The sequence below is a fragment of the Coturnix japonica genome, chromosome 15, assembly GCF_054131305.1.
Source record: "Coturnix japonica strain WE chromosome 15, WE-NBRP24, whole genome shotgun sequence".
Lineage (NCBI taxonomy): Eukaryota > Metazoa > Chordata > Aves > Galliformes > Phasianidae > Coturnix > Coturnix japonica.
The window spans coordinates 16,369,179-16,385,599 of NC_140677.1; the positions used below are offsets into that span (position 1 = coordinate 16,369,179).

A 16,421-nucleotide genomic window follows, 5' to 3' on the forward strand; every position below is an offset into this window, starting at 1 on the left:
TTCAGAAATCTCCAGAAGGAAGAGGATTTAGGGATTTTACTCAGGTTAGTGAAAGGCTCCCTTACTTAACTGATACGGCTGTAAGATACAGGGTGAGTATTAAAGGAATTATTTCTTTCCCTCACTAGGTATTAGTATCATCCTTGGAGTTGCTGAGGGTGAATTTTTCATCCATGATGCTGAGATTCAGAAATCAGCCCTTCAGATCATCATCAATTGCGTGTGCGGCCCAGATAATCGCATCTCCAGTATTGGCAAGTTCATCTCTGGAACTCCTCGGCGAAAGCTTCCTCAGGCCCCTAAGAGCAGTGAGCACACACTGGCTAAGATGTGGAATGTGGTACAGTCCAACAACGGCATCAAAGTGCTGCTGTCATTGCTGTCAATAAAGATGCCAATTACAGATGCAGATCAGATCCGAGCGTTAGCCTGCAAAGCCTTGGTGGGGCTCTCACGCAGCAGTACTGTCCGGCAGATTATCAGCAAGCTCCCACTCTTCAGCAGCTGTCAGATTCAGCAGCTGATGAAAGAGCCGGTGCTTCAGGACAAGCGCAGTGAGCATGTGAAGTTCTGTAAATACGCTGCTGAACTGATAGAGCGTGTCTCTGGGAAGCCACTGCTGATTGGCACAGACGTCTCCCTGGCTCGGTTGCAGAAAGCGGATGTGGTGGCTCAGTCAAGGATCACGTTCCCTGAGAAGGAGCTGCTGCTCCTGATTCGGAACCATCTCATCTCTAAGGGCCTGGGAGAAACTGCATCTATCCTTACTAAAGAGGCTGACCTACCCATGACTGCAGCATCTCATTCATCTGCCTTCACCCCCGTTGCGGCTGCTGCCTCTCCCGTGGCCCTGCCTCGCACTCCTCGCATAGCTAATGGCATCTCAGCCCGTTTGAGTAGCCACACTTCTGTAGGTTCTGCTGCCACGTCTGTCCACGCTCAGGCAAGGCCGCCTGCATCCCAAGGTCCGCTTGCCCTTCCAGGCCCTTCTTATGCCAGCAACTCTCCTCTGATCGGCAGGATTAGCTTTGTCAGGGAGAGACCATCTCCCTGCAATGGCAGAAAAATAAGAGTGTTGCGACAAAAATCGGACCATGGCGCCTACAGCCAGAGCCCAGCTATCAAAAAGCAGCTGGACAGACACCTTCCTTCCCCGCCCACACTGGACAGTATAATCACAGAGTACCTTAGGGAGCAACACGCCCGCTGCAAAAACCCTGTTGCCACCTGTCCCCCTTTCTCTCTCTTCACTCCCCATCAGTGTCCTGAGCCAAAACAGAGGCGCCAAGCGCCAACTAACTTTACCTCACGGCTGACCCGCAGGGCAGCCTTTCCGAAGTACGGAGGGGTGGATGGTGGCTGCTTTGATAGACATCTTATATTTAGCAGGTAAGGAAGAAAAACGTTTCTTGCTCCCTCTCAGAGTGTGCCCTGTGCTGAGAAGCTCTGCCTGAAATCAGGCTGTAAAATCCCACATCAGATCCTCTTTGGACAGACAAGGATTTCAATTTGCAAGGTAGTATTAGAAGTTCTGTATCTCTTATACTAAGGGTCAGTACTAAGGATACAAACCACACTAATTTCAGATTGATGTTAATTAATTGGCAACGTCTGTTGATGAAGCTCATATTTCTTTGTTCTCCTTTGGATGGTATATAATGCCAGTTTTACAGGAGAGAGTGCTTCAACATAATGATGTACGGTAACAGAAGTACTTGGTTACCCACAAAACACACCCAGGATTGTTGCAGACACTGTTGTCACATTCTTACTTGACCAATAGTCTTATAATTAACATTTAGTTTGTCTTAGAAGAGAACTGTAACTTCAGCCTACACCATTAGTGAGGACTGGTTTTAGTGCCATCACTTCATGCAGTAGTTCCGTTTTGCTTTTCTGCTCTCTTTCTGGTAACCCTTTTTCCACCTTCTTTAGGTTCCGTCCAATTTCTGTGTTCCGGGAAGCAAATGAGGATGAGAGTGGCTTTACCTGTTGTGCTTTTTCTGCGCGTGAACGATTCTTAATGCTGGGTACTTGCACAGGGCAGTTGAAACTGTACAATGTATTCAGTGGACAGGAAGAGGCGAGTTACAACTGCCATAACTCTGCAATCACGCACCTTGAGCCATCGAGGGTGAGTAACTGGAGACTGTGCTGAGTTCTGAAGTTCTTGTAGACTAAAGCCTGCTGTATCTGGGGCACATCTATAAATCTCAAGTGCACCTGCTGGCTGGCCTGCAGTGCCTGTGATCAAGGTCCTGGTAGTGGTTACCCACTGCCTCTCTGAGTTCTGTAATTTATTTTCTTCTCAAGATAATATATTGAGAAGATGCAGGGGCTGTGTCTTTGTAAGTAACAGATTTTAAAGTGACTTCAGAGTTGTGAAGAGCACAAAACTTGCTGTAGTTCTTACAAGATTAATTTAAATCTAAATGAATATGCACAAGTAAAACAATAACCTCTGTTTTCCCTGGTGTTCTTTTCCTTCCTTCCTCTCCACTCCACTCTGGAAATACAGGATGGATCCTTATTGCTGACATCTGCTACATGGAGCCAACCTCTGTCTGCATTGTGGGGAATGAAGTCTGTCTTTGATATGAAGTAAGTGTATTCTGATCTCTGTTGGGTTTACAGTTGGAAACATTCAGTATAGGCAGAATCCCTAAGAACAAGCTCCATGAGAGAATAGGACAGCACAGCTCCCCCAGAGTCTGTTCTGAAAACATGAGAAAAGTAACAGACTTTATTTTTAGCATCTTCCCTGTTTTGTTGAGTACAGATGTGTTCTGCTTACCTGGAGAGTCATCTAATGAAATTAGATTAGCAAGACGACCCTTGTTCCTGAAGGCAGAGAATTACGTTTGTGTTTTTATTGTTATGTTGGTAAGACAGTCATCTTGACAGCCTTTCTGTAACCAGTCACAGAATTTTATAATGTGTTGGTTTTGTGTAGTGAAATTTTTGGACCTCAGCATCCCAGAGAAAGCTGTGTCAAATTGAGTTTAATATTTACAATCACTCTCATTGAAAGTGGAGGAGAAGCTCTTTGTTCCTTATCATCTACCTCAGTTGCAAGCAACAGTTTGTTGTGTGAAGAGCATTCTCTAGATAAAAGGTTCATCATACTATCCCATGTATATGTGTCTGACTGTTCCTGTTGCAGTTTGTTGGTCACTCCTGCAAATAGGTTGTGGTGCAGGATCTGTTGTGGTGGTAGTGTTATTACATGTTTCCAGGGAGACCTCATTGTGGCCTTCCAGTACTTGAAGGGAGCTTACAAGCAGGAGGGGAACTGACTTCTTACACGATCTGATAGTGGTAGGATAAAGGGTAGTGGCTTCAAGCTAAAAGAGGGGGGATTTATGTGAGAAGTTTCACTCGGAAGGTGGTGAGGTGCTGGAACAGGTTGCCTAGAGAGATTGTGGATGCCCCATCTCTGTATGCATATGATGAGGCCAGGTTGGATGGGATCCTGGGCGGCCTGATGTAGAGACTGGCAAGCCTGCCCAGTGTAGTGGATTGGAACTACATGATCTTTTAGGTCCCTTCCAACTTAAGCCATTCTGTGATTCATTCTGTGATTCTATTGACTTGCTGCTTGTGTTTTTTAATAGATCTGCTGGAAAGACTGTGTTTGCAATAAATACTTCCCTGCAAATGCCAGTGGAGCATTTTAGTATTGCAGTGTGCTATGGTCAATGGCAAAGGAAAGTCTTTTCACTAGTAGTTTGAGTCCTTGACATCTTTACTGACTCTCCCTATAGGCATTCCTTCCCTGATGACCAATATGTGGAGTTCAGCAAGCATTCTCAAGACAGAGTCATTGGCACAAAAGGAGACATTGCCCACGTAAGTACCAGTAAAAGTCATGGTTGTGAAGCTGTGAGAAGAGTTTAATTCTTCACAGAATGTTTATTAGCAGGTCTGGGTGCTGCAAGGCCCTGTGTGAGCTACAGGAAGAGCTTTGAAAATAGCAAATAACTTCATCTGTTTAAGGGTATAAACTTGACCATATTGTATGTAAATATTTTGTGTTTAAGCAAACTATTAATTCCTGCCCATTTTTTAACTGAATAACCTGGAAGTCCGATCGGTTTGTGTGTTGTGTTTATCTGTAAAACAGTTTGTTTGCCCAAATTAGAGAATTGTTTCTTTGCCGAGTTTGAAGGAGAGCTGGGCTCCGCAGAGTGTTACAGATTAAACTGATTTGAAATGGCCATAAAGCCTTTTTTCCTCATTAAAGCCCTTTTCATCTAGCAGTTCTTAGAGATTTTTAAGACTGACAGAGGAGTGGTTATCTAAAGAATGCTTTTGCTTGAAATGATAAAGCAAAATGGGGTTGGGGTGATTCTATAAGTGATCTAAAACATGGGATGTATTAAGGTGCAGGTATGTTACAAATTGTGACTAATGTTTCTCTTTCTTTTTAATCTAAAAGATCTATGATATTCAGACTGGCAACAAGCTATTGACTCTGTTTAACCCAGATCTTGCCAACAACTACAAGAAGAACTGTGCCACATTTAACCCCACTGATGACCTTGTCCTAAATGATGGTGTCCTCTGGGATGTCAGATCAGCACAAGCCATCCACAAGTTTGATAAATTCAACATGACCATCAGTGGTGTTTTCCATCCCAATGGGCTTGAGGTCATAGTCAACACAGAAATTGTATCCTTCAGCCATTGTGATAATGTGTTGAAACCTGAATATTTTGTTTGAGAAACACAGCTGTAAATTATTTGATGTGTTATAAACTATGTTCAGAAGCAACAGCTTTTGTCTGGGAATCCAGTAAATGGGGACTCTCAGAGAATTTAAATCTGGGCTATATTTCTGATTTGGGACTAATGGAAATACTTGAGAGAGATTATTTTTTTTCCCTAATGCACTTAGTGATACTTTTACTCTCTTGCATTCCCTTACCAAGATGTACCTTGAAGCTACTGCGGTAACATCTGACAATTGGGAATGATGTCCTCAGTAAAAGTTTTTTGATTTTGAAGGTAGTGTTGGGATCTTTTATGTTTATGAGAGAGTGTCAGTGAGGCTTCTTGAAAGCAATTAATCATCTCTTCAGCACTGTACTGAAAAGGAAGCAGACACTGTCAATCATCTGTTGCTCCTTAGCCTGTGTTTCTTCAGTGGGACCTCCGAACTTTCCATTTGTTGCACACAGTTCCCGCACTGGATCAGTGTCGTGTGGTCTTCAACTATACGGGCACAGTTATGTATGGAGGTAGGATTTCTTAGTCTTAATTACTCTCTTTGTTCATCTCTGATAGTAATAAGTAGATGCTTGTTCAGTGAAATTGGAAGCTTCAAAGAGTCTAACTGCAAAGCTTACTGCTTTATGTGAACTATTTAGTGGTTGGTTTTTGTTGCTTTTTTTTCCCAGGGAGCTGATGCTTCGTGTATTGCTGGCTGTAACTGTAACATCAGCAATGTCGCAACTCACTTGAGAGAAAAAAAAAAAATAAAAAAAAATGAACCTTTTGAAAAAGGAAAAGTTTGCAACAGCAGACCTGACGATGCTTGAGAATGTAATTTAATTTTTCATGTTAAGCCTCAGTGATTTGCAGTAGTAATAAAGGCAGCTCTGGAAGAATAGATATCAAATTAGTCTTGCTAAGCTATTAAATAGAAAGAAAATTCTTATCGGAGTTTGATCTTAAGTTGATTAAAGATGGTGACAAATGGAAGGTGGGTTTGTGGAATAATCTTTGCTTGTTTCAGCTATGTTGCAGGCAGATGATGAAGATGAACTTCTGGAGGAGAGAATGAGAAGTCCCTTCGGCTCTTCTTTCAGGACGTTCAATGCAACTGATTATAAACCCATAGGTAAATGAGGACCAAATAGCTCCGTCTGGAGGTTTAAAGGTTTACTAAAAGTTATGCTTTAGTAATATTTACTTCCCTCTCTCCTTTGCACATGTGGCAAAACAAATTCTGCTATAACCTGTTCTGATTGAAACACAGATGTTGTGTTTCATGCTGAAACAGGTCCAAATCTATTATCTTTTCAATGCATGGCTTTGTTACTTGCTGTTATTCAGAATTTCTGGCTTTATTTTCCTCTCCTTTTTACAAGTAGGACATAATCTGAGATACTAGGTCACTTGGCCAAGACATCATTGGTCTAAAGGAAGGGCCTTTATTTGTTCTTGTTATTTTCCTTTTCCCTTCAGCATTTTCCCATATTGGTTGTCCAAAATGTTGTCAGTTTGGCCTACAGATTGCAAAGCTTTTGCAGCTGTACTGCAGCTATTGTAGCTGCTACTGCTGTAAATGTAGATGTGACTCTTACTGTTGAAAGGGGATACAACTCAGGCCCCTTGTTGCCACCTATTTTGAAAGATTATCTGCTGATGATGGTGCTTTGGGAAGCCCATAGATGTACCGAGGGAGAAAGCACAGTGGAGATCAGGTTAAGAACTTCCTGGACAATTTCTTTTTAATGACAGTCTCCAAAATTATTACAGGTCGAGTTAGTTACCAAGTTCATTTCACTTTTACATCAGCTGTTGCTTCTTGTCCCAGCATTTTGTTACCTGCTTTTAGACATATATACATAGATCTTTTCTTCCAGCAAGCTCTAAGTAATATGCAATTAACTGAGTTCACTTTGTGATGTTTTCCAGCTACCATAGATGTAAAGCGGAATATCTTTGACTTGTGCACAGACAGCAAGGATTGCTATCTGGCTGTCATTGAGGTAAAGAAGCAAGTTTCTAGTTTCCATAGCTGTGGTCTTTTTTTCTTTTTAAAACCTACTGTTAAATTCACATGTTAACTAACTAGTGGTGGTGGTTTGGTGGTAAAGGTGCTGTTCACCTCCTGTTGTCTGACACCAGTTTAGCTTAAAAGCTGTCTTGTTTTTCTGTATCTAAATCTTAACGTTCAAATGCATTTGCCTTCTTTCTTAAAATGCTTCCTACTTAAAATAAATGCTTCATAGCATCTTTGTTTCTCAGAAGCATAAATGCTTTTTTTTTTTTTTTTGCTATTTATGGCAATAGTTTCCAATTAAAATTTGCACTACAGCAGATGTCTGGAAAGTGCTAGTTAATGCAAGTTAAGAATTTAGCAGTTAAAAAGGGTGGTGAGGCCAGTATAAGGATGTTTTTCTACTGTAAGAGTCTTTGGAAAAGTTACTTAAGGACATGCAGTAGCAGTGGCTGATGGGGGATCAGACTGCTGTATGCTGGGACTCTTGCTGTCTGACAACTTCTAGCCTTTTCTCATGGTCTGTGGTTCATTGTTCACAGCAGGAAGGTTGGTGTGAGAGGAAGTGTTGTACAGCTAGGTGAGAGCTAGCCCAGAGTGTGTTCAGGATCCACTAAAGGTTTTAAGTCTGTTTGTAAGAGCATAACTAATGGATGACAGAAGCAGAAAGTAGATACTGTGTCAATCCTGGGTTAGTCAGCAGAAAAGTCTCATTTTTGGTGCTAGTTGTATGGCTGCTAGTAAATGGGAGGGGAGGATTTTGGTTATGTTTCTGTAAGTGAGACCAGATAGAGCATTAAATATGAATGCAATAGTTAATCCCTGGGGTTAACTGCTGTGTGGGTGTTTCCTCTTCAGAATCAAGGCAGCATAGATTCCATGAACATGGATACAGTTTGCCGACTGTACGAAGTGGGCAGGCAGCGTTTGGCAGAAGATGAAGAGGATGAAGAAGAAGATCAGGTGAGAAATACAGCATTAACCTGCTTGCTCAAGAGTAGCTGTTACCTGTCTACATGTGTGAGGCCACAGGTGTTCATGTATTACTTATATGCCTCATTTGTGTTTGCTTCGTGTGGTGCGGATATTGTTACTTTCAGTGTAAGCTGAAACTATCAGTACAGGATCTGTGTTCACAGTCATTTTGTGCACTGTAATTTGTTGTGGTAATTTACAGTTTAGTTGCTAATTTCCACAAATATTCTAATCCCGATCAGAAACTTTGCTGTTTGTTCTGTTTGTTTATTTAAAGTACTTTGACATCCAGTAGAGCCAAAAGTGTTTTGAGGTTCTCCTTTGGTTTAAGTGTGCCCAGGTCTTGCAGTGGGATATGACTTGTCAACAGTTTCCAAGGGAGCTGTTTGGCTAATGCAGTGAAACTGCACGCTATTTCTGCACAGCAAAACACCTTCCAAATCTTAAATTAAGCTCCAGGTTTACACTGGGATGTGTTGCTTTTCCTCTGCCAACCTGACAAAAGAGCAGAGCTGCACTAAGTGCTCCTTGGGGCGCTGTTGGTAGAATACAAAGCAGTGCAGAATACTTGGTATGATACAATGGGAATCAAAGACAATCTTGTAGCTCTTTTGGGATCAGGTGTTTTTTGGGGTTTTTTCAATAGGCAAAGACTTGATGCTTCAGTTCCGCAAAGATTTTAAGTGCATCATTGTCTTGTCCATGGTTGTCTGCATTCTAGGAATCATTTATTTGTATTTCCTATGAGAAAAGCTGACTTCATGTTTTTCCAGTAAGTACCACTTAAAAAAGAACAGCAGAACGTAATGCTTCTGTGTGGGAAAACTGGCTCTCTCATACTCTTTTTGTCTTTAAATCTTGTTGCTAGGCTAAGACTTACTTTCTGGTTAGGAAGACTGGACAGTAGATCCATGGAAGGAGGAATTTTGTTTTCCAATTAGTCAATACTTATAGAAATTCACTGCCATTCTTAAGATGAAACTGTAGTTCACATACACAACTTGCCCTCTGTAAGTCCTGGGGTTCTTAGGAAATCATGGGTCACCGTTACTGTCCCTTGAGGATTCAGTTTAGCAACTTGTATTCAGCTGATTTTAGATTCACCGTGAAGCAGTGAGCAGGAGGAAAAAGTTACTGTTCCTGCTGAAGCATTTCTACTTTCTAGTCATCCAGTGCTTCCCTTATTTAGTCATTATGTTCCATTTTAGTCTCTGCTTTCACTGTTTTGTGTGTGCAAAGTGTATTTTAGTGAGCCTGTTTGCACTTTACTTGTGAAACCTCAAGAAGTCCTTTGTAAAATGCAAAGTTAATTTTTACTACAACCTTGGGCAGGATGTAGAAAATTTCCAGAGTAAATGCAGTATCTTTGGCTCTCTTCTCTGTTAAAGCCAACCAGAGTTGTTGAAGCTCTGTTAAAGCCAACCCTTCTGTATGAAAAGAGGTTATCTGTATATATGTACACAAATGAAGAGGTATATTACTTTTAGTTACTTTTCTGTGATCTCGACTTTGAAATATTGGAAATATGCTTTCGAACTTGTTGAGACCTGTCACAGATACTGTGAAATACCTTCTGGCTTTTTGGTCTTTTTCATGTAAATGATGTGGGGGAAAATTAATGTGAATCAGTGTTACTGTGGTATCTCTCTGGCCTGGGGTTTGAGAGCAGATATTATTCTGTTTGGCCCCTGTATCTTCCCTCTTGGTTTTATGCAGATATATTTATATGTATGACGTGCATTGGCCCATGACAACAGTTTTTTACCTGTACAGAAAGCAATAAATATTTGAATAGGAACACGTTCGCTTGTGTAATCCCTGCTTGGACACTGTGTGATGCAGAAGAAAGTCACTGTAAAAACTTGGGTTTGGGGAAAGTTAACCAGAAGAACTGTGGACAAAAACATCTACCTGACGTTTTGACAAGTGTCAGCAGTAGGTCTGAATTTTCAAAAAGCAAAGACCGAGTCCTTAAAACTAAGCTATTACTCCTTCTATCTTTAAATCCTTCTCTTATTTAAGAAGCAAAAGAATAATATTATTAATTATATTGATCCCCCTTTCTGAACCTATTAAAACCAACTGATCTGTTGGGTAAATTACCCTCTAAATGGTTAGGCTGATCTGGCTGGCTTGTGTTTGATACGGTTGTGATGAAGATTTCTGGTTTCATCAGTGCTGTTATGTCAGCTGGCTGTTACATATTAGATCTTAGGAAAGCTGCCTCTTCCTAGTTCTGACAGGTAATCCAGCATTGTCAGGCCTTGTTATGCATAACGAATGCTGCGTGGATGCTGGTGCAGCCGCTGAGGGAAGGTGAAGAGGTGACATACTTAGCAGCAGCCACTTTGTGAGCTTTTTTTGTTGTTGGATGCTATAGAAAATACTAGTCTTTCTGCATGGAGTGAAACAGAGCAGGAGTTTCTGAGGAGATGATGCAGAGAAAAGTGTGTGTACTGATGTGACCTGGAAGTGCTGCGTGGCAGTTGCTGTGCTGTAGGAATGGAGACCAGGAAAGCTAAAATGAGTGAATTGGCTGACCACAGAATGAGGTCAAAACCAGGAAACTGAAGTTGGGATGGTGCGATCTGCTGAGTGGGTTACAGGATTTGTAGTCCATATTTTCACCTGTTTTAGTTTAGATTTTAGTTTTTGTGTGTTCCCCCCCCCCCTTGTGTTAGTTCTTTAAGACCTCTTTTTCTCTGTAGTGTATAATGTGAATGATGTTGCATCCGTGAGGCTCAAGTGTTCTTCTCAGTTATTCTTGTTTCTAGAGAGATGTATGGCTTCAGCAGCAGATTGCCACACTTAGCTGTCCCTGTCCTATAAAGTGTGTTCTGCTTTTTTTGCCAGAACTGAAGAACTTAATAATGCTGCAGTGTTTCTGGGCTATCTAAATGGTGATGGTAGGTGTGTAATTTGTCTTTTTTACGTTGATTTGGAAAATTCTGGGTGATGGAGTTGTGGCAAAGAGTACTTGAAAGAATTGATGTTCTAACGTCTTGTTTAGTCAACACAGGGAAATGTTCTTCTCAAATTTCTTTGTATAGTCTCAACTTATTTTAGGGTTTTACTCCTATCTACTTGCAACAGCAATTCCATTGTATTTCTATTGTTGTTGCTTCGATGCAGGTTTGTTCTTGTGGGGTTATATATTTGTGAGGAGAGAAAGGGGAACTTCAGTCCCGTTGGCAGCTTGTGCCAGATCACAACCATGATCTGGTGACTTGTACATTCCTCAAAGCAGTCGGTGACTCTGCAGTTAGATTATCATCAGATGCATAGGGTCATGTTATGATGAGAACGTTTCTTAGGCAAACCAGTATTGCTCTGAGTCCCCATTGAGCATGCTGATCCAACAGAGGGTTTTGTCTATGGTGAATCAAAGAACGTCAGTGGCAGATACACAAGTAGTTGTTGTTAGACAGACTTAACCTACTTATATAGACAAAGAGAGTAACTGCTTTTTATTTCTTCACTACATGCTGTATGCTGTGTGCTGTCTCCTGTATTAAATCTGAACGTATCTACTTCTGCATAGAAGGATATGGTAAGATTCCTTGCTTGTTCATATAGTAACTGCAATAGGCTTCTGTGTTTGTAGCTCTGTGACCTCCTTAATGGCTATGAAGAAGTAGAAATTCTAACACTGAAGTAGCCAAGAAGGTAAAATAGATGCAGTTGTGAAATATGAAGGAGATGGATACTTAGAGTTAATGGAATGAGCTGATGTGAATGACTGCTACTATCTTAAATATCTTTGAAGCAGTTGGAGAGGCAGTGTGGCACAGCCTGGCACTGTGCTGTTCTGAGCTCAGCAGCTTATACGAAGAACCCAAACAGAGAATCTGGATGTCTTCAGGCATCAAGAGGAGTTGGTGATGGCTGAAACAGTTCCTTGATTTGGCGGTGGTGGTTTCTGGGTTTTTGTTTGTCTTAGTAGTGTGGTGTTTGCTGATTCCTGTGTGCCATGGAGTGCAGGTGCTTGCTTTGCACAGCTGTGTGTGCTGGTTCTTTTGTCCAGCAGCGCCTGTGCCTTTGCCCAAGGCTCTTGGGAACTACTGATGGGGTAGAAGCATGTTTGTAGATTTCTCTATCACAAATTCAGATGTGGTTTGGAATCACTGTCCTATCTTCTTTGTGACATTGCACAAGGCTTTTTCACTGTTCTTTGCCAGTATACACATGTGAGTCATCTGTGAAGGCAGACCATATTTATCTGTGTGTGGATCCTCTATGTGAGACGGTTGTGATATCTGATGAGGCTGCAGCCTCAATATCCATCAGTAGACTGAGTGTCATTTATAGATGGTAGTGTTGGGTGTGAGGAAGTACAAGGTGAAGTCTTCCTCAGCTGTACATCCCACAGCTCAGGTTTGGGTGCAGGTCAATGTGCTTTGCTGAGAGATGTCTCACCACATACAAACCTTGTGTTCCAGCTTGGAGTATCACCGTGCGACTGCAGGTTTGTGCTTGGAGATTGCTGGGAAACTAATGCAGGATTAATCTGCCCGTTACTTAGCAGAGGCACCAACGGCTTCCTGGCTCCTGTTTGTGTCCATTAAAACATGGCTAAGTGCAGGTTCACTCCTCTTACAGGGTGATCTGTGGCGTTCAGCTCAGAAATAACCCGCGGTGAGCACATTATGCTGCACTCCTTCTGTCACATGCAGATGTGACTTCCTGTAGTGTGGCTTTCACATTATTTTCTGGTTCTGCTTTACCATTACGACCTGATTTTATTGTTCTTAGGTGATTTTCGAATGAGTGTGGGTGGATTCTGATAATGAGCTTCAGATTAACTTATTTAAACTGGATAGAAGGCAGCATTGATTTCAGTTGTTAAGCATTCTGTTCCTACTTGTATTTTAATAAGGGATTTTTCCTCTTTGGTTGGCATGGTCCTTCAAAGTTAATATGTACCTAAATAAATCCTGTCTTGGTAATTCTATAGTCAAAAGAAACCTTTAGTTTCATACAAATGTTACCTGATTCTGCAGTTAAATTCTGATATTACATTGTATGTCTTGCCTTAAGCTTGAATGACAGTGTTGATATAACTCTTGTTCGGAATCCTTTAGGTTTCAACTATGCATACTTTAAATCTCATAGACCATACAGTTTAATGTCTACATTTTTCATGTCTTAATTTTTCTTTAATTTCTTGATGTCTACAATTTTGTGTCTGTCTCTGGATACTGAAAAGCTTGGTTTCGTTATTTCCGAACTTTGAAAATGAATTGGTTTCCTCCTTTGCAGATTCAGGGTTTAGAGGCTGAAAAAGGAAAACAAACTTGCTTGTCTTTTCAGCTTTTAATCAGTATTTAAATTCTCAGTGGAGTAACAAAGTTTTAGACATTGGCCTCTGCGCTGACACTGCATAGAACAAAACCAGCAGTTGAGGTTTGTATGTTTAGTTCTATGTATTTCACTAGGAGGGAGGAAAACTTTGCTTAATACGGCACTGCAAGTTTAAAACAGTGAACTGCAAGGTGTTCCCACTCCCAGCATGCATACAATTCCAAACGCAACGTGCTTTGGAGAATTCACTGACTCACAGTAAAGTTTCCAGTTGCCAAAAATAAGCATAGACCTTCACAGAGGCTGCCATAATCGTACTTATAGTGTAAACTCCTTCAGAACGAAAAGCGTGAGGAGCAAACTGCTATTTCTGTTTTGTAATCTCAGTTTTAAACAACGGGCACTTCAGGTCAGTGGAGGAGACTTGGCTGCCTTTTGCGAGGGGAGAGACAATAGAACATGGCCAGACTTCTTGGCGTTCCTCGTTCCTTTTGCCTCTGACAGATGTTGGATTTGTGTGGTAGTTGTGTTTTTTTTTTCTCTGTAGCACTGACTGAAGGAAAAAGTAGGTTGAGTGAGTGGTGGGTGTGAAAGTCAGGCCTTTTTCTCTTTGTGGATCTGAAAATGCAGTAGTTAAAGCAGAAGTGTGAGCAAACTAACTCTTGCAGTAGATTGTTAATTATCTATCTTAACTGCTTCGTACTTTTCGCAGTGTGCTCTCTCCCCAAGCAAAAGGGCATTTAAGACTTGAGAGCTGCCTTTCTGCCCCATGAGAGCATTCTGTTAGAGGAAAAGACTTTGAGGAGATGTGCACATTTATTGAACCCTTTCCTTGAGTCTTGAAGGCTTCCTGGAGCTCAGCCCTTGCTGGCACCTCTCATTTGTCTGGAAGAATGATAGAATTGTAATGGTTTCTTCCCACTCAGCTTTATCTGCTAGTTAAGAATTTCTGGGTTTGGCCTGTACAATCAGAAATTCAGTCGCTTTATTGAATGCAAATTCTTATGATTTAGTAGTAGGAAAAAGAAAGCTCTTGATCTGCAGAAAAATGCCAAAGATGGACATATTGAACTGCTTGGGGCAAGTCTAGCATCTTCACTGAGTGGTTCAGGGGTTGGTGTAGGCTGATGGTATCTTTTGTTATATTTGGCATCTCATTTAAATCAGGATGAGAGACTGAACATCCATGCTGTGTGCTGCTTGGTGCAAAGGAGAAGTTTTCATGTAGTAATAGGTGACCTTTGGATGTGGGGAGAAGTAGAATCTGTAGGTGTGCTTTCTTCAATTCTTCTTACTCCATCTTGCATTTGTTTTAATGTCCACAATGGACTGGTTTTGTCTTTGTAGGAGGAAGAAGAGCAAGAGGAAGAAGATGATGATGAAGATGACGATGATACAGATGACCTTGATGAACTGGATACAGACCAGCTGCTGGAGGCTGAGTTGGAGGAGGATGAGAACAATGAGAATGCTGGTGAGGACGGAGAAAATGACTTTTCGCCCTCCGACGATGAGGAACTTGCCAACCTCCTTGAAGAGGGTGATGAGGGTGAAGATGAAGACTCTGATGCTGATGAGGAAGTTGAGCTGATCCTTGGAGACAGTAAGTACCTTTGCCAGCTTTGTTTGTACCTTTGTTTAATGTCACGATAAACTTGCAGATGTAACTGGATTGACCTAGCTGACTTTCTCCTTCACTGGTATGTAAGGCACAGTACATCATGCTTGTTCACCTATGGCCTCTCATAGCAATCTGTCAGTAAAAACAGTTGTTATCTGAGGGAACAACTCTGAGTTCTGGGAAGGAAGGCATTTCCTTTTTTCAAGAGCTCCCAGCTGTGTGTGTGAAATCTTAAAGGTGGGCCAGGAAGCAACATGTGAAGCCTTGTCTGATCGGGCTTGTCCTGCCCTTTGAGGAGACTCTGGTTGAACCTGTCACTTCACTTGTCTTCTCTACCTTTTTTGTGCCTGTAAGGACACTGCAGCCTTCTTGCTCCTTAGCACTGTTCTTTCACTTCTGCAGTTGCTCAGAGTGTGAAGTCAATGTGTCATTTCTGACTTTGTGTCCTTTTTTTGCTACTAATATAACTGTGAGATAAAATGGAAATTGTTCTCTTTTTCTGGCATAGATACAGAGACTGGAAAACTTAACAGAGACTGTGAGTGTAAGAGAGAAAGGTCTAAACTCTTTATCTAGCAGTTTAGTTTGGAAAAAGGCTTGCAAGAAAAAGAAGGTGAGATGTAGCGTCAGGCTGGGATTTGTGCTGTCAGATTCAGTGTCTTTTTTGAAGTGGACATGGGGTATATGTATGATAGAATTCCACATTCTTCTTCCATGCTCAGGACAGGAATCAACTTGGAATGTGCTGAATTCAAGTATCTGCAGTGATGCCTCGCAGCAGCATGGCTGACTTTGTTTTGTCAGTTTCTTCTGTAATCTAAAATGGCCATTTCCAAACAGGCCTAATTAGCTTCCAAGCAGTTAACTGCAATCAGGTTTGCTTTTAGTTTTGAACTTCGCATCTGTAAGATTATGTGGTGGGCAGGAGCATAAGGAGCTAGGAAGACCCTCTTCTAACACCAGGGGAAAGCTTTGGTAAAAACAACTTTTTCGGCTGCTTTTCTTCTCCAGAGTATCTGGATTGTTATCTCCCTTCTTTCCCTCTTACTGTGTGTGGCTACTGGTGTTTACCAGCTCTCCCTGTGTTGCTGTAACTGTTCTGGAAGCACAGATCACCCCTCAATTCACAGTCAGCATGATGGAAGGTGAGACTAGAACTGGTCACAGGGGGAAGCACCTGGCAGTATGAGGGAGAGCACTGCTGTGCTGCAGCAGATGTGGTTTCTTGCCTGACTTCATAGCATTACAGGCTCCTGGGCAGTCTGTACCTTCCCTGGAGCTTCCTTAAGCAGTTCAGATGCAATTGCTCCTTCTCCCTCTGTCCTTCCTGGAGAAATACAACACTCTTGAGTGAGTTTGGCTCCAGTATTGGGGATATCAGAGACCTGGGGAATTGAGGCCAGAAAGATCAGCAGATTTCTAAGTAATTTTTAATCAGAAGGGCAAGCTTCTTGTAAAGTCCTTTGGTAGGCCTAGGGAAGAAGCATGCAGGATACTCCAGCAGTCAGCTGTCTGTACAGGTTGCCGGTGTGGTGTAGGATAACTGTATCTTCAACTTGGGTGTTCCATTTTTCTCCTCCTTCTTAGAAGCTTCTCTCAGAGGGTTGGGGGAAAAAAAGGGTTTGTGCCCTCTGGTGCTTGCCTGTGATTTTGTTTTCTCCTTAAGGGTATCATCTGAGAAGGCTGAATGTTCCAGAAGGCCTTGCTTACCTTAACAGGCATTTTAGCAATCCAGTGTAGCGATGGCTAAAAGGAAGTCTTGGTGTCTTTTTTTTTTTCCCTAACTATTTTTAACAC

At 41.8% G+C, this 16,421-nt stretch overlaps 1 protein-coding gene across 4 annotated transcripts in view; it reads left to right on the top strand.

Annotated features, from left to right (window-relative positions):
• The window catches only part of DCAF1 (DDB1 and CUL4 associated factor 1), a 37,232-nt gene that overhangs the window by 18,824 nt on the left and 1,987 nt on the right, over positions 1–16,421 (top strand). For all 4 annotated transcript variants that reach the window (XM_015874517.3, XM_085516594.1, XM_085516593.1 and 1 more), the window contains 10 exons: positions 129–1,389; positions 1,936–2,134; positions 2,519–2,601; positions 3,765–3,849; positions 4,439–4,672; positions 5,147–5,240; positions 5,738–5,842; positions 6,643–6,716; positions 7,586–7,690; positions 14,351–14,606. In XM_015874517.3, the coding sequence (XP_015730003.1) occupies positions 129–1,389; positions 1,936–2,134; positions 2,519–2,601; positions 3,765–3,849; positions 4,439–4,672; positions 5,147–5,240; positions 5,738–5,842; positions 6,643–6,716; positions 7,586–7,690; positions 14,351–14,606 (2,496 nt within the window). The remainder of the gene's footprint in view (positions 1–128; positions 1,390–1,935; positions 2,135–2,518; positions 2,602–3,764; positions 3,850–4,438; positions 4,673–5,146; positions 5,241–5,737; positions 5,843–6,642; positions 6,717–7,585; positions 7,691–14,350; positions 14,607–16,421) is intronic.